This window comes from Miniopterus natalensis, chromosome 2, assembly GCF_054644295.1.
Source record: "Miniopterus natalensis isolate mMinNat1 chromosome 2, mMinNat1.hap1, whole genome shotgun sequence".
NCBI classification, from domain to species: domain Eukaryota; kingdom Metazoa; phylum Chordata; class Mammalia; order Chiroptera; family Miniopteridae; genus Miniopterus; species Miniopterus natalensis.
In genome coordinates, this window is record NC_142082.1 from 128,948,618 (window position 1) to 128,967,261 (window position 18,644).

General features: G+C 38.0%; 1 protein-coding gene across 1 annotated transcript; it reads left to right on the forward strand.

The window, feature by feature from the left end:
- Window positions 1-16,014, forward strand: IL26 (interleukin 26). The gene is made up of 5 exons (XM_016199820.2): window positions 1-171; window positions 257-313; window positions 488-622; window positions 15,777-15,842; window positions 15,928-16,014. The coding sequence occupies exons 1-5, from the start codon at window positions 1-3 to the stop codon at window positions 16,012-16,014; spliced, it is 516 nt and encodes a 171-aa protein (XP_016055306.1).
- Window positions 16,015-18,644: the final 2,630 nt, after the last annotated feature.

Sequence of the window (18,644 nt, forward strand, 5' to 3'; positions counted from 1 at the left end):
ATGAGGGGCAAGTGCATTTTGACGTCCGGGTTGCTGTTTGTCACTCTCTCTCTTGCTATTGCCAAGCACAAGCAGTCTTCCTTCGCCAAGAGTTGTTACCCAAGGGGAACACTGTCCCAAGCTGTTGACATGCTCTATGTCAAGGCAGCAAGGCTCAAGGCAACAATTCCTGTAAGTATTAGGCTCTGCTTAGAATGGTGACCTAAAGGACATCTATAATCCTGGGTAAAACTTATTTCTCTTTGTTTTATTGTAGGAAGACAGTATAAAAAATATACGATTATTAAAAAAGAAATCAAAAAAGCTGTTTATGGTAAGCCAGAGGGCCTTTTTTTCTCCCCCATGTTTCTGATTGTTTTATGCCTTTCCCTCTGCGTTTAAACTTTTCCAGTTGGTCATTAAGTAATAATAAGGGGGATGTTTCTGTGACATTTTACAAAAGCTATTCATGGTTTACCTTATACAATTTCCTATATCTTTTTTATAGAAAAACTGCAGGTTCCAAGAACAGCTTCTGTCCTTCTTCATGGAAGATGTTTTTGGTCAACTCCAGTTACAAGTTTGCAAGGAAATCCACTTTGTGGAAGAATTTCATAGCCTTAGGCAGAAACTGAGCCGCTGTGTAAGTATGCACAGCCAATATGGTGAGTTTGATCCTAGGAACCTACCTAGAACACAGCATGTATGAAGCTGTCTCCACATCAAAGGGTGAGTAACAGGGGACTTGTAATTGTTGGCTTGTAGTCCACATGGAGAGCTCATTACCAGGGAGACAGGATCAAATAGCCATGCACAACTCAGAATGCCACAGTTCATTATTTCGTAAGGAATGGCAAGTAAAACATATTGAAGAGAGCGAAAATAACACAGAATGCTACCCAAATATTCATTTAATTTTTATCGTTCTCTCTTTATGATTCTCAGGTCATTCATTCATTCATTTGATGAATATTTTTTAAGTACTATGTGTCAAACACTCTTCTAAGCTGCTTTCTTTTTCTTTCCCTATTGATGAGAACTTTTGGACTGCCATTTTTTCTTATTTATTTATTTATTTATTTATTTAATTTTTGATGGTTATATCTTTTTTTAAGGCATGGTCTCAGTCAACACACAATAAAGAGGAGCTATGTCTTCTTTGGGACCTAAATTATTTGATGCTGTTATGGTCACTGTTACCATAAGCAATGGGGAATTAATTAAGAAGATAAAAGTGACCATATGTCTATAAAAACACAGTAATAATGACCAGTGTAGAAAACAAAACAAAACAAAAACATATGAAGTCAGGATCTGTGCAATATTAGTTGACTTGCCTGTGTGGGGGCTGTGGGATATTTTCTGTGACTTTGGGTCCCAAGTATGCCTCCTGAGGTTGTGCCTTGCAGGTGGTGCCAAGGTGGGGCAGTGATGGTAACTGCAGCCCTTGGGGTGGCAGGTGGAAACGAGCTCTCTACTCTTGGGCGTGATGGCTATTGAGACTTAAGTGCTGGGCAGTTGGAGGTGGATTCTTATTTTTTAAGAGTTAGGATATCTTTTTCTTGTGGTTTGTGAAAGGGCTCAGGAACCCAAATCACAGCCCATAATACAGACATATTTTGTGAAGGTGAGCTTGTCAGTTAGGTAAAAAAAATTAAATGAATTTACATGCACTTTTCTTTAGTTAGTTTGTGTTTAAGTTATGTCCTTGTTTGGGACTTTGGCTGCATGTTTTTTTTTTTTTTTTTTTTTTTAATAAACTCTCTCATTCCATTAAAATAATGACAATGATTAAAAATTTCAAACTGGTACCTCTTTGTAGAACAGAGCAAATGCTCTGGGCCAGTCCCATTGCCTGAAATGATGGAAAGGCCATCACTTATCTTTGGTTTGTTCTATATTTAATCTATAAAGTCTACTTATTAAGGCAGTAAATAGTATAGTCTCTTAAATTTAAGTGGACTTATTACATAATTTTATATTTCATTTGGCTCCCTGATTAGATCACTATTATCCCAAGTAAGAGAGTTTTTATCACTACAAGATGTGATGACGAGGAGAATTGTCCATTGAAGCACCCACCATCGGGGGAAATAGAAATCTGTGGCAGTGACTGCAGGCTAGAGTGGAGTCATCCAAAGGAAAAAGCAAGGTGTTCCCATTTCAGCATCTGGAAACAGGGATCCTCTTCAGCTTTTTAAAAGTACCTTCTGTCTCTCTTTTTTCTAGAGACCTTGGTTCCTCGGTGTAGAGTCTGTCCTTTCCATTAGCCATCCAATTTAATTTAATGTTATTCGAAGTGAGGTTTGTTAATGATGGTGGGGCACTAGAAGAAATCCTTCCCTGATACAATACAGTGTTGTCTGGGCACCTGGACACCCCTCCGACCCCTGCAAGCATGTCTTTTTTTACCATTGGTTCAGTTTCCTTGGCTCAAATAGCTAGAAACCAAGTAATGTTCTAGATGAAAAAGATAGAAAACATAGAACCGTCTGGGAACTCTGGTTTTCTTTGATTTTTTAAAAAGTGCTTTCCTAAAGGGACCTCAGTCTGTCAATAGAGACGCTTCTTTCAGAGACTTGGGCCACAGCAGCATCGGAGCAGGGTGGCGCTTCTGGCGGGTTGTGGCCGCTTACCAAGGTGGCTGGCGCCCTCTCATGGCCAAATGCGAGTCCAACACGCAATCAGCCTCCGCAAGAGCCTCCCAAGGAGCACAGGGCTGTGCGGCCTACCTTCTCCCGCCTGAAGCCAGCCACTGACTGCTTCAGCTCATTTGTCTCATGAGCTGTGTTGGGATGTGTCCGCCACCTCCGGGATCTGTGAAAAAGAAAGCCAAAGGATGAGCCTGAGCTTTGGAAAACCCTCTCAGACTTTTGCTTCAGGATAATAGGTGCTTGCCTTGGGTTTCATCTTTTGGCCAATCATAATTTTATATTTTTGGCAACAGAAGCTGGTATTTGTTTAACATAAAATTTAATCAGCAGCTGATCCTTGTGGAATTCTAAGTTAGTGATTGAGGCAGAGTTTAAGCAGGGAGAAGTTATAAAATATGAAGTAGGCAACATTGACTTGAATGCGATATTAATAAAAAATGAGCACTAAATATAGTCGATATATAAACAGCCAATTTGGAAAGTAATTGCACTTGCTGTATTTGCCCTGTTTTCCTTGCTATTGGGGTTGTTCTGAGGAAAATGAGTTAAAACACAGACCTTGCACTCTAGGAGTCTGTGTGTATAAGGGGATTCTAGTGGGAAGGGAGAGGAGGGCAAGGCCACTATACAACAATTATAAGAAGAGAAAGAAAAAAAAAGCACTAAAATAGAAGCACCAGCCAGGCTCTGGGGCCTCAGAGCAGACACTCGCATATCTAAATGGAGCAGGAAAACTGCCAAGGAGGGACTTGGAGCAGGGCCCTGAGTTCTGTGGGTTCTATTTCTGCAGAACCTCAGCATATTTCAAAGCCGGTCCCAGGCTTTTCCCATGTTCCAGAAACAGAAGAAAATGGCCCAACCCTAGTTTCCAGGACCCAGAATTCTAGATTTATGCTTAGGTTAGTGTGATGCTATAGTCTAAATAGGATTTTGAGGGGTTGATTTTTTTTAAAAAACCAACACTGCATTTATGATGTTGTTTCCAGAGTTAAATGCTATCTGAAACAGTTGACTTACATACAGAATTTTGGCATATAGTCCATTTGCTTAATGTGGGTACTTGGTGTTTGAATTTATGTCAACAACAAATCATTGGTGAGTGCTCTTCTGAAAATGTTTTTACCCTCTCAAAACCTGGAAGTAACAGAAAAGCAAAATATATGATATAGATTGCTTTCTATAATTTAGAGAATCCAACAATTTATTTTGTATCTTAATACATTGAAATAATGGTAAGGATTACTACAACTCTTTATAAACTGTTACCTTGTAATGGTGATTTTATTTTTTATTATTGTTATTTTTAAAAATATATCTTTATTGATTTCAGACAGAGGAAAGGAGAGGGGGAGAGAGAGGTAGAAACATCAATGATGAGCCCGCAACCCGGGCATGTGCCCTGACAGGGAATTGAACCCTGATCGCCTGGATCCTAGGTCGATGCTCAACCGCTGGGCCACGCCTGGCCGGGCATAATGGTGATTTTAAATGTGCTGGTTCTATGTGGATTTTTACTTCTCTTCACACTTTTCCCCCCATTATCAATATTTATTGAGCATTTATTGACATTTTTAAATAAACAGCCAGAATTGTTAATAAAAACAATTACTCTGCTAAAGATGCAAAGATATTTTAGTCATGATAATTTTTTTTCTTTTTTTTTAAATATCATAATCTGCCCTACTTTGCCAAATAGAGTTCGACTTGAATTTGTTGATTATATGTTGAGCTAGGTGGAATTTTTCACTTATCAAGAGCAAAGTACTAAATTAGTCCTTTAAAATGGACAGTAAACTTCCTTGGTATTTTTAGGAACATTTGCTTTGGGGAAATACTGCAATTTCAGGGATGGAATACTGATGTATTATATTACCAAATATCATTATCTTGGGTTATATCTGAGTTATACTTGGTGAGGGTTGTTTTGTGTCACCAGAGAAAAAACTTAAAAACGAAGTCTAGTACAATCAGGAATGAGACAGTGGGTCACATGTTGTCAGCCGGAGACGATCAGTGTCTCTCTCCGTTCTGCAGCTCACCCGGAGCTCTGAGATTACTGGCTGTAGATAACCATACAGCTCTTTCAGCATTATCACCCATGAGCCATCGAGCATTTCTAGGCTTTAGATTTCTTAGTTCAAAATTCAGGCACAAAATTAAAGTGCATGGCAAGTAAATAGTCCTGTTTTTCCTCCCCACTTGTTCTTTCCCAGGTAACGTTGTGTCTGTCACTTGTTACCATGTGATGAAGGCAAGGAAACGATAATTATCCACATTATGAGGGTTTAAAGATTTATACTTGATGTGTGGCCATGGAGTGGCTGAAACTACGGGGGTTTCTTCCCTCCCTCCCTCCCTCCCTCCCTCCCTCCCTCCCTCCCCCATTTCTCCTTCCCCCAAACATATTTTCAGAATAGTCTATGTACCTGCTCTGAGTCAGTTTGCTGAATAGCCGATTTCGCAGAACGAACAACTTTTTAAATCCATTGTTTCTTTTACCCATCTAGTTTTAGTTGACTGGCTTTATTTTATCTTATCTTCACATGAAAGAATTCCTTTGTTTGAAGGAATATTCTGATTTGTCTCAGCTCCAGGTTCCAACCTTTGGAGTTGGAGACTGGATAGCAGAGAGAAGGGAGATTGGGGGAATAAAAAAGAGTCATAATAACAGAATCGTTTTGAACATGCAGAATTCTTATAAATGTACTTAACATGAACCTATTCTTATGTATGAGAAGAATGCATTTGTAAGAATTCTCCAAAGTTAAGAATGTATTCAAGCATATGCACAAATTTAAATATCAGAGAGACACTAGCTGCTGTAACACATACTCCCACAAGTTTTAGTGGCTTCTCACTTTATTTTTAATCCTCACTTGAGTACATGCTTAGAGAGAGTAAGACAGATGGAGGGAGCGAGAGAGAAACATCAATGTGAGAGAGAAATATTGATTGGCTGGCTTCTACACGTGACACCCCCCCCCCCCTGGGACTGAACCTGCAACCCCAGTATGTGCCCTGACTGGGAATCAAACCAGCAACCTTTCGGTGCACAGGCCGATGCTCAATTAACTGACCCACGCTGGCTGGGCAGTGGCTTTGCATTCTAGAACTTTATTTCTTACTCATGTAAAATTCCAGTTGCCTTTTCCCTGAATGAGGTTGCTTCCCTCCAGGTCATGAATCAGGGACCAGGCGTCTTCTGTATGGCACCTCTGCCATTCCCTACACCTTTGGCATTCAGTAGGTGAAGGGGGATGAGACCAAGAAGAAGATGTATCAGTTTTGCTCCCAAAATGACACACAGCACTCTGCTTGTATTCCACTGGCCAGAAATAATTACAGGGCCACAATAAGTGCAAGAAACCTTGGGACATGTAGTCTAGCTCATGGCCTAGAAGAAGAGGAAATAAATTTTGGTCAAGAGCTAGCAGTCTCTGATACAATTAAAGAATTTTTTATTTGTATATTATTTTTGAGCAGGGAGATAGTCTTGCATGAGTGTGGTTACTGTTTGCCTTTTTTTTTCCTACATCTTCACTGATTGTATTTCTACTTATTCTATCAATTATTTACATCTTTGATTCCTTGATTTCTCCTTGAAGTTCTATCAGTATTCACGGTGGAAGATCATGTGTTTTCAAATCCTGCTTTTAGGTACATAAAGGTTAATGCCGATAGTGTCATCTTGATGAACTGACCCTTTCATTGTTATAGAATTACCCTGTTGCTCCTAATAATATCCTTTGCTCTGAAACCCTTTTCTGCTACTCATATGATCACTCCAGCTTTCTTTCAATTAGTGTTAGTATGATATTTCTTTTCCTATCCTTTTACTCTTAACTTATTTGTGACTTTTATTTAAAGTGAGCTTCTTGTAGGCAGCATATATTCAGGTGTGTGTGTTTTTAATTCACTTTGGCAAATTTTTTTTTGTATGTTTAGACCATTTACATTTAACGTGATTATCAATATACTTGGGGTTAAATCTACCACCATGCTCTTTGTTTCCTACTTTTCCAGCCTGTTCTTTGTTCCATCACCCTCTTTTTCTTTCTTTTTCTGGATTGATTTTTTTAAAAAATGATTCCATTTTATCCCCTTCAGCGACTCATCAGTTATAACTCTTATGTGTTTTGCCATTTTTGAGACTCTTTGTTCTCCTGTGTAGAACCAGGTTTCTATCTAGGATCATCTTCTCTCGTGTTGAAGGATTTCACTCAATATACCTTGTAGTACAGTTCTACTGGTGATGTATTCTTTCAAATTTTTTATGTCGGAAAAAAAGCCCCTAAGCCCCTTTATTTTTGAAATATATTTTTTTCTGATTATAGAATTCTGGTTTGGCAATCTCCACCTTCCCATGCTTTAAAGATGCTGCTCCACTGTCTTCAGGCTTGCATTGCTTCTGACAAGAAATCTGCTTCCATTCCTATGTTTTTTTTCTAGCTTTTTTCGTATTAAAGATTTTCTCTTTTTGCTTGTTTTAAGAAATTCAAAAATGGTGAGCATCGATGTAGTTTCCTTTCTGTTTCTTGTGCTTGGAGTTAATTGAGATTCTTGCATCTTTAAGTTTTAGTTTTTATAAACTTCAGAAATTTTTTTGCCATCATTTATTCAAAAATTTTCTTCTGTACCTTCTTCTGTCTCTTATCTTCTTGGAATTCTAAGTGCATATACGTTAAGCCATTGGTAGTTGTCCCACAGTTCATTTTCGTTTTTTCCTGTGTTTCATTGTGGATAGTTTCTATTGCTACATCTTTAAGTCCATTAATCTTTTTTTCTGCAGTGTTGAATCTGCTGTTAATCTCATTCAGTTTATTTCTCATCTTAGACTTTGTAGTTTTGATCTGTAGAAGTCTGAGTTGGGCCTTTTAATATTTTCCATTTCCTTACTTAATGTGATAAATGTTTCATCAAGCTTCTAAGACATATAGAATAATTTATAGTTGCTCTTTTGATATTTTTGTTTGTAATTCTAAAATTTTTTGTCAGTTCAATTACTTGATTTTTCTCCTCATTATGAGTTATATTTTCCTGCTTTGTTGCATGCCTGGTAATTTTTGATTGGTTGTCAGATATAAATTTTACCTTATTGGGTCCTACATATTTTTTGTAATCCTGTAAATATTCTTGAACTTTGTTTGGGGAGACAGTTAAATTGTTTGAAAGGAGTTTGATTCTTTTAGATATCGTTTTTAAGTTTTATTAGTTAGGACCAAAGCATTGTCTAGTCTGGTGCTAATTTTGCCCCTCTACTGAGTCAATCCATTTCAGTTAACTTTACCCAATCCCTGCGAATTCTCTTTCCCTGCTCTTTCTCCCCCTTCTTGCAATTTATTGATTAAAGAAACTGGGTTACTTGTTTAAAGAGGTTTTCATAGTCTATATTTTGCTGATTTCATTTTTGTAGACTCATTTAATATATTCTTTTTTTAAATTTCCCATCCAATAGTAATTACATACAGAGACTTGATCAAGGTCAGGCTTGCTGATTTGGCTGGATTACATTCATAGGTAGTGTTGTGCACTTTCATTAAGAGGCTCATAATACATGGCACCCATTTTCATGATTTTTGCAGTCATTGGTCATTATTCTCTAGTTTTATTCATAAGATATTTCAAAATAATACTTTAAAAATTCTGTTATACTTTATTTATAAAAGAGAATAATCTATAAACAGAACATACCTATTACTCTCTGACTATCCCAAGGAACTTAGAGTGCAAAAAAGGCAGAAAAAGTACTTAGTTCTTTTTCTTTATTTACCAGACTTCAATATAAGGACTTAATTTTCTAACATTCTTTCAACATTGTCAATGAGTTGTTATTTTCTCTTCATTCATTATTAACTCATGGACTTAAATTATTTTTTATTTTTGAGAAGTCTTTCGATTTCTATAAGCTACCTGCCTTTTGGGTTTCTGTGCAAGTCCACTAAGACTGGAATCTTCTTTAGCTACTCTTAAGATACAGCATCATGATAATTATCATGAGAAACCCCAAGGTCTGAAATCTCCATGGTAGTCGAATGTTATCTCATTGTTTCTAGTAACATTCTGAACATTTTGCAATATCTAATAAAATATTACATTTTTACTTAATCTGATTTGGGTAATTTAGATAGTATAATTATTCAAAGAAAATAAGTTATGGGCAACATAAAATACCTTTATTTTTATAATATTTACTAAGTGGTATTTGGCTAAATGGTATATGGGAAGTTGACCTATGTATATGTAAGAAGACATTTTAAAGATTCTTACAGAGCTGAAATACTCTCAGACTTGAAAGGGAACTTAATAGTTGCTTAATTGAATTCACAAAATAACTTGCCTAATTGCTAATAATCATAGTTGGAACTGAAAAAAATTCCATTAGTTTTCAAGATTTTATCATCTACTTTAATAAACATTTGAGAACCTGAATAGTAGTTGGTAATTAGAGAGATGCATGTCTGTATATTGTGTGTAATTAACTTAAAGTCTGATAAGTCTTAGCAAATAGAATATTTGTATCTCCACGTCTTGGAGTGTGTTTGATAAGTAATTTGTATCATTAATTGCAACCATCTTATCAACTTGTGAAGCATTACTAATTATTTATCCTTGTAATTTCAAATATTTTTAACTGCAGTAGGTTAAACTGGTAAACCTAGAAGTAGGGAGCTAGACCAACCCTGTTTTATTCTTCCATTAACTGCAAAGTCCAAATACTGTCTTTAACGACAGCAAAGATCTCATCTTGTGGTTGTTGGAAGAATTAAATGAGATACTATATCAAAGCACCTAGCGTGTAATAGTTCTGCAAAATTGTAAGTGTCTTTCCTTATTGCTTCTCATACATAGAACACCAGTTTTCTTCTAATTACATTTTCTGAACAATTTCCAAAAGAGTGATTCTCCTAAACAATCCAATACCTCTTTAGTATCTGTTGTTAGTGTTAACTTGCATTATGTATATAATTTATAGTAGCACTTTAAAGATAAAAAGATCAAGTATTGGTTTTAATCTTGGTAGATATATTTTCTTCTTTTTTGGGTGCTCATCTATATTTTTACTTTATTTTTTTAATTGTTGACACTATTACAGATGTCCCTCATCTTCCCCCCTTTTGCCCCCCACCCCTCCTGGCCTTCACAACACTGTTGCCGTGTCCATGGGCTATGCATATATGTTCTTTGGCTGCTCTCGTCACCTTTTTTTATCCAGTCCTTCCCACCCTCCTCTCCTCTGGTATCCGTCAGTCTCTTCCATGTAGCCATGCCTCTGGTTCTATTTTGTTCATCAGTTCATTTTGCTCATTAGATTCCACATATGAGTGAGATCATGTGGTACTTTCTCTGACTGGCGTATTTCGCTTAGCATAATAATCTCCAGGTCCATCCATGCTGTCGCAAAGGGTAAGAGCTCCTTCTGTTTTACAAGTCTAAGATAACTGCAGGTAAGTGAGATTATAGACACTAATGTATATCAAATGATTCTGTTAGTTATAGAGAATCAGAAATAGGATATGTTTTGCAACTCTTTTGATATATATTTGCTCAGGTATTGAATATCTGTCTTTTGCTTTTTAAAAATTAAATGTGTGATTATGAACTTGCTTTTGAAGAGAGACACTGGTTAATAGTTTATTCACTCTTTTCTCCTTTCATGCAACCTGTTTGGTTGTAAATATAGTTATGCTTTCTTCCAATAATGTTAATTTTAAACTTTTCTTTCTAAGTTTCCTATAAACCTGTCTGGTCTCAGTAGTTTTGTGTTGATGCCCTAATACCCATCCTTTTGACGAACTGACATAAGATTTTTTAAAGTCTGTTTTCAAAATGGGCTACACTGGTATGCTTTTCTCAATTGTTATTTTAAATGCACCTCAGAAAATATTTGTAGGACTTCACATAAAAAAACTTCAAAAAGTTAATAAGATTCACTGAAAAACCTATATGTTGTTATACAATAAAATACAATAAGTTTAATCTTTAATCTAATCCCTTATCTATCATTTGCATCCTGGGGGAAAGTTTCAGGAAACCTAGGCCATGGCCAAAGTAGGAACTACTTTAACCATTAAGGTTAACTAAAAAAATTTCTATAAATAAGAAATAAAACAATAACAACAAAACCCAAACCAAAAACCCTAAACAAAACAAAACAAAAAGGAATGCTTATGATTCCATCTGAAGTTGTATGTGGAGGTAAATAAAACATACAAGATCTTACATACGGTTTTACATTTCTCTAATGGTGGTGAGAATATGGCATATATTTATAATAGGAGGTAATATAATAAAACTCCTTTTGTACGAAGGATTGGAGGTTGTTCTTTGTGAGGACACAGTATGAGCAGACAATTCTCTGAGGGACTCCACATGAGTAGCTAGCTGTCCACTCATTGACCCAATTATTTCATTTTCTCAGAATTTTCAGTTAGGAGGGATTTTTCATTTTTGCTTTAACTATCACACATAATAAATATTTGTGTGATTTTTCAAACACGTGAGGACATGGAGGACACCGGTTAAGGATTGTATTATTTGTTCATCCAATTGTTTTAAGCAGAGCTCTAGTGCTCATTAATCCTAGGACATGCTTCAAACTTATTAAACCAGTGTCCCAAAGCCGTGAGCTGATGCTTGCATTTCCTTCATTGATTCATTTAATAAACAGACATTTGTTGAGTATCTAGTATTAGCTGATCACTATTCCAGATGCTGGGGATTTAACAAAAATCAACAGGTATCCGTGTCCTCAGAGAACTCCTTAAAAAGGCTTCCAGCCAGTTTCAGCTCATCCCTGGTTGTGGCAGGTGCTGTGGAGGGAACACACGGGAGGATGGGCCGCAGCAGGGCTAACGGATATCAGGCCACGGAGAACTGGGTCTGGGGATTTCAGCTGAGGCCTGAAGGAGGTTTAAGTGACCCCTTCTCTCCAGCCTCAGAACATCGTGCTTTCCCTGCCGACTCGTCTCTGTCCCTGCTCCTTCCACTCCGTCTTATCCTGCAAGATGCAACTCACTTGTTTTCTCCTCCTGGAAGCCGTCTGGGATTCCACACTCGGCTTACCTCTTTTCTGTCTCCCAGAGCAGTTGTATTTTTTTAAAATCATGGTATTTATCACATAGTATTGTAGTTTTTCGTCACTGTCTGAGTAGGTGAGCCATCACTTGAGCCCTACAGCTATTTTCATCATGTAGGGGACTTTTACAAATCAATGCCACGTGGGCAGAGATGCCACTGTATGCTCGCATACGGTTAGGACTCAATAAAAACGCATTGAGTTGCTGAATGATTAGGCCTTCTCTCTGTTGTTCTGTGACTATCTCACACCTTTCTTTGAGCTGGCCCCTAATTATTCTAGCCTTACTAATAAATTACTTTTAGTCTAGATCATATCTGCTTTGATTGAGTTTGTGAAATCATTCAGCCATTCTTACAATAAAACTGTCTATCCTTTGTTGTGCATTCTGTTTTCAGCAAATGCAACTATACACTGAAATATAAAGTAAAAGAAACCATTCATTTATAAAATCCTCCTTTCAGGCAAAGCAATTGGAATCATGACAGTAAAATATGGCTGTCCTATTGAGTCTGTACACATATTTACAATAGTCAGGAAAATGAGAACTTTTGGGGTTAGATCTTTTTTTTTTTTTTTTTTAATTTAATTGAATTTTTCCTTTTTATTGAATTTAGTGGAGTGACATCAGTTAAAATTATATAGGTTTCAGGTGTACAGTTCTATAATACATCACCTGTATATTGTATTGTGTGTTGACCACCCCAAGCCAAGTCTTCTTCCATCACTATTTACGCCCCCTTATACAATCTTCTCCCTCCCTCCCTCCCTTTCCCTCTGGTCTGTGTATGAGTTGTTGTGTTGGTTTAGCTTAATTCCTTCACCTTTTTCAGCTAACCCTGCAACCTATTCCCCTCTGACAGCTATCAGTCTGTTCGCTATTTATGAGCCTGTTTCTACCTTGTTAGGTTATTTTTTTCATTAGATTCCACATATAAGTGAAATAATATGGCACTCGTCTTTCTCTAAATGGCTTATTTCACTTAGCATAATGCTGGGTCAGATCTTTACTGGGAGTCATTTACAGTAAACACAGCTCAAGGCACCAGAAAGCTTCCCATAAACCAGCATAGTTCTAGTGGCAACCCTGGCACTGTTAAGTGTTTGCTTGTTTGTTTATTGCCAAACCTTGTTTTTCCCCTTCTCTACTCTCTTGTTCTACTTAGTGTAGCATGTGCCTTAGATGGAGTGAGGTCAGAGGCCTCTTTGTAGTTCCCACCCTGCTGTGGGATGCACTGCACATCAAAGTTTTCTGGACAGAGGATATAGTCACAGGAATGCCTTAATGACATTAACTTCTGTAATGTCCAGGATTTGGTTGGCTTCTTTGGTCTCCCACTTTCAGTGTTAAATCTTTAAATCTTAATGCATGCATATTTGATATTGGGCCATGTGTCTTGCTTCTTCTGTGCTTTGTAGTTGATCCTCGAGTGTCAGAACTTTGATACAGTGCCTTGGAATCAGGCAAGTATCACTTCTCTGTCTTTATGGAGTCTCTTCCCCCCACCCACCCTTTTTCCCCCAATTGCAAGATTTGGGCCAACTACTTTTGTTAGATGATTTTAGGCTAGAAGTACTTAGAATCTAATCAAACTCATCATTTATAAAATAATGGGCAGACGTCTCTAAATTCTCTCCATACCTACTAACTTGGCTGAAACTCAGCTTGCTATTTCTAGAATTTTCTTTTGTAGTTCCAATCTGAAAAACAAATGGAAAAAATGAACAAAGAAAATGAAACACACACACACGCACCCCACGGGGTTTCTTCTTTTGTTTATTATCACACTGTCCATTTTCAGGTTGAAATTTCTCTCTCCCTCCCTCTCTCTCTCCCTCTCTCTCTCCCTCTCCCCCTCCTCTTCCCCCCTCTGCCCCTCGCCTCTCTGTCAATTAGCTTGGTCCTTTAAAGCCATTTCTGGCATCTGCCCTTGTATAATAAGAGATCTTTGAACTAACCTCTCTTTGAAACTGTATATTGAAGGTTTTCAACAAAAGATTGGCTTAGATGGAATATCTTTTCCAAGTTATGCTGTTGTTACTGTTGTTTTTTCATTATAATATAGTGTTTTTAAATACAGGCTCTGGAGTCAGAATACTTGGATTCAGGTCTCAGCTCTTTCATTTACTGTGTGAACTTAGGCAGAATATTAGCTTCCATGCTTCAGATTCCCAATCTGTAAAATGATGATAACAGTACCTACCTCGAAGGGTTGTGGTGAGGACTGAATGAATTAATATAACTAAAACCTTCAGATTAGTGCCTGACATAAACTCTAACATATTACATGTTGACTATTCTTATTTTTACCTAACCGTCTTCTCAGTATTTCTGTCTTCAGTCGAAGGCGATTTGGATAAAGAAGAGAGCTCCTGAAACTGCTGACTTTTACCTTCTAACAGTGACCTTGTGTTTTGTTAATTTTCATACCTATTTTATTTACTATTTTATTTACTAACTCTGTCTTGCAAATATTATGTCTTTAGTGCCTAGCATGTGGTCTGACACATAGTAGGCACTTGAGGAATGTTTGTTTAATGAAAGAGTGAATTCTTTCTGAGTGTGTTCTCTGACATTGGCTGCCACTGTCCTGGACTTGTCATGCTTTGTTTTGGCCTCACAGAACTGGTTTGGGCTGCAATGCCTTCTTCTTAATCAGGGCTCTTATCACAGGGAGGTCCAAGCCTGTGCTTGTGAATCCCACAAACTGCACCTTAACCAGAATCTGTGTCTGCTGCTCTTCTGTTCCTGATCATCAAAGCCCCTCTCCCTATGCAGGGTCTGACCTGAAGGAAGAGTCTCCATTTGGGCAGAGTCATGACACCATCATTACCTTTAAGCCCTGAAAACAGCATTCAGGATATGACTGTCAAATCGTTTCAGTTATTTTCTCTTGATAAGAAAAGAAGCCTGAATGCTACCCCTTCTCCCCACTTCTCCTCTTTTCATTCTGGCCCAAAGGGACCTGTTGGTTGACATTGATCATGTTTCATTTGTTGTAATAAGTGTTGTCATTCAGCTGCTTCCATTTCATGAGTTTTGTTATCTTTATTGATGTGCCTGACATTATTTTACCACTAGGATAGGACCTCTTGTGATACCTTGGATGAGTCACTTACTCCTTTGGGCCTTGGTTTCTTCTTCTACAAATTGAGAAGATTCGGCTTATATAATAAGGTCTATTCTAGAGCTAAGGTTTTATGAGTAAAGACTAAATAGATAAATTTAGTATTTTCACCTTTTTCTTTCCTTTATTCTAGTTAAGTCTATAAAAATTTGTGGGAGAATAGAAGATGATATTAATTTCTTTCTACTTATCTCCTAGGCTATCCTGTGCTCAGATAGGATTTTTGAAATTCAGTTACTTAAAGGAGACTGGCAGTTTTCCCTCGCTAGGCTACAGGACATCAGCCTTCTCCTCTTAATTTAGAAGTTATATTAGTTTCTTGGTTCTTTCTCCTGGCAAATGACTGTGTAAGGTACATAACAGCGAGGCTGATTTTTCAGAAAGTAAATTTTTTTTGCCCTTCCCACATCTATACTACCCACATCTCTCTTGTTCAATTGCTCCAGCCCTGCTTTCTTTCTTTCAGTTTCTAGAAAGCACTTAGTATTTCCTGCCTCAGGGTCTTTGCACACCTTTCCCTCTGCCTGAATTATTCTCTCCTGTGCATCCTCCCAACCACCTCCATCTTTCTTTAACTCCTAATATAGCTGCTCCCTTTCATTTTTCAGGCCTTAAGCTAAATGTCATTCTTCAAAAGAGCCCTCCCTGACCTATTGAAAGTAGATCATTCCTATAAACCCCAATCATAGAGTCTTGTGAACTACAAACACAGCTTTCATTGTAATTTGTAAACTTTACTTTTTGTTTCTTTTCTTATTTATCATCTGCTTTCTCTATGAAACTATAAGCTCTGTGAGGACAGAGACCATGTATTATTTATTGACTGTGCGTATCCGTGCCCAGAACATAATACCTACTCAATAAATGTTTGCTGAATTAATGAGAGTATTGTTAGTGACTTTTCAACAATATTATCTGTATTTGCTGTTGATTTCTTAGATTTCCTGTCCTTCATCAGCTAGAGAGGTGAAATCCATTACCAGGATGAAAAGAACATTTTATAGGGTAAGTATTTCAAATCCTTGTTTTTGAATACTTTGTTTTTTAAATCTGAAAGATTTCTGCTTTTATATCTCTACTTTATCTGCAGATTGGAAACAGAGGAATCTACAAAGCCATCAATGAACTGGATATTCTTCTTTCCTGGATTAAACAATTCCTGGAAAGTATTAAGTGATGCAAGAAATCAAGTGCATTGATTTGATTGTTATTTTGAAATATACTGAGAATGACCAGCGATAAATTTATAACTATGTATTTCTTTTTAAAATTTTGTATGTAGTACTGACAGCAATTTAGATTCAGAACAGACTAGAGAAATTTAACAAAATAAAGTTTTGGAATGTTTTCATTCTGAACATGTTACTCCCAAACACATTGAATACATTTAATTTAAAGGTGTATAACCAACATTAACTCATGTAATTTTTGTGGAGGGAAAATGACAGATTTCTGGGATATAATAGAGTGTTATTTGGGCTGAAATAAATGCCATATATATGATGATTACTAATTATGCCCAGTGTGAACTTAGCTCCTACCAGATTTTGAATCTAATTAAATAACCTGTTTCTTTCTCTTAAATGTCCTTTCTATGGCAGCATGCTAGAATTTCATTGAGTACAATGGGTAACAACCAGATCAGATCAAATAAGACACCCAAGTCAGCTAACTGGAATGGTTTGCTAGGAACGCTGTTGACAGGTAACCTAAGCCACAAAGACCACAAATGATGCCAGCGTACAGTAATGTTCCTTCTGGGTGCCGTACGATTTGGAAAGTTGGTCTAAAGCAGCTCAGATGTCACTGCAGTAAACTCGCACTGTCTATAAACCACACTTGCATAGCTGGGCCTTCAGTTGAATGAATAATGTGAACTGGCCACTGTTTTGCAGTAAATGGATTCTGCTTCCGAGCTGTTGGCACACTAGGCATGGGCCGTTTCAGACAGCGCCTCGTGTGACAGCCAGGCTGCTTCACGGAGCATTCACTGTGCCTCTGCTGCACGCAGACAGCATTGCGGTTTGATGCTTTATGGTGTGAACAGGCTGGGCTTCCTCAAGGCCTTTGTGGATTTTGTCCTTGGCACCTCTTCTCTTCATTGCTTTTCCGCCATCCAGTTCTTCATTTCAGTCTGATGGTCATTATACTGTTCACTAGGGACTACCTCTCTTGGTTGATCTCATGTTCCAAAATTACCTTTGTCCCTGCCCCTCCTTCTTCCTGCCTTCCCCATCAACACCCTGTGGTCCCTGTCTTACCTCTCTCTGGGACCTCATTGATTAGACAAATCCACACAAAGGAAAAGGTGTAGTGAGCAGAGGGGATTGGTGAGGACTCTCTCTTCATCTTGTGCTGTTGATCTAGGGGTTCCCCAGTGCAGGCTCCCAGACCATCAGTAATGGGGCAGCCTTCTTTCCTGAGGAATGCTGGAGGAAGGGATCAGGAATCTACCCTCTGGCTTTGCCAAGGACCTAAGAGGGGGTAGTGCACCCACTGCCTCTCACTGCCCCACTTTTAGGGCCCTCAGTGTTTCCGGGAACAGGCACCCCTTACAGCTGAGGCTGGGCTGCATTTCCACAGAGCCCAGCATCCCTAGTCTTGTTACAAACCATTCATAAGCTCCCCCATTACTGAAGGACTCTAGACATCAGAGGGGCTGAGAAATATTCATTTGCTGGTCAGCAAATTTTAGGTCCTTAGGGATAAAATTTCACCTGTGTCTCCCAATATATTTGGGTGATTGAATTCAATGTTTTTGTTTGTTTGATTGTTTCCCATATTTTGGGGTTTGCCCGGAACAATCAATAGGCTGCTAAACTCAGTCAGAAACACTATAGAAATTAAAAAATCATCATCAAGTAAAAACCAATATCCATGTGCTTGTGCCTGTTCACAAAAAAACTTTTGCAAATGTTGAGGGAAAAAGCATGGTCTTAGTGTTTATATAAAGACTGGTATATTGAAAAGGCAGCTAAAAAGAGAGAAGCTGATGTCCTCATGTATAGTGAGGAAAGTGTGTTTAGTGGGGTCACTGTGGGCTCAGGGTGAAGCCTTCCTTCTGATTCACAGGTTCCACTTTGGACTTTATGAGAACCAGAGGTGGTTACATTTAAAAAATGGGCACTTACCCTGAATGCCCATGAGATGCTTTAGAAATCCCAAAGCCATTTAACATTTATAGGAAAAATTCCTTCTGGTAGATCCCCTCTGGGTCATACCTAGGAGACTAAATTTTCTATTAAAATGTTTTGTCTATCAGCATAAGATTAGAACTAAAGGAGCTGAATCTGTTCTTACCTCAGGGTAGAGCAGAAGGAGCCTGGGTACCAGCGAGTAGACTGGAGTGGTAGAATGAGCCCTCAGTGAGGTCAAGAGACCCAGCTTGTCCCAACTTCCTTGAGGTCTTTGCTTGCATTGTCAGAGGGTCACGCATACAAAATATGGATTCCCCTCCCAACCTGTTATACCTCATCACTTTTCCCACTGCCATGCTTGTATTGACTTGTTTGTTTATTGACTGTCTCCACCATATCAGAATATTGGCTCTGTGTGGCAGGACTTTTGTCTGTTTTGTTTCTGTAGGATCCTCAGCACATAGAACAGGGTCTGCACACAGTCACTGAGTAAGTATGTGGTGAGTGTATGAATCCATAAAAGAATGGACTGAGGCATTGGCCCTGCTGCTCTTAGAATGCGTGGCCTATCAATCTCAAATCACTTCGCCTTCTGGGCCTCCATTTCCAGTCTGGTTCAGATTGAATTAGCTACCACAAGAGATTTACACAAATGTCTGCTCAATGAGGG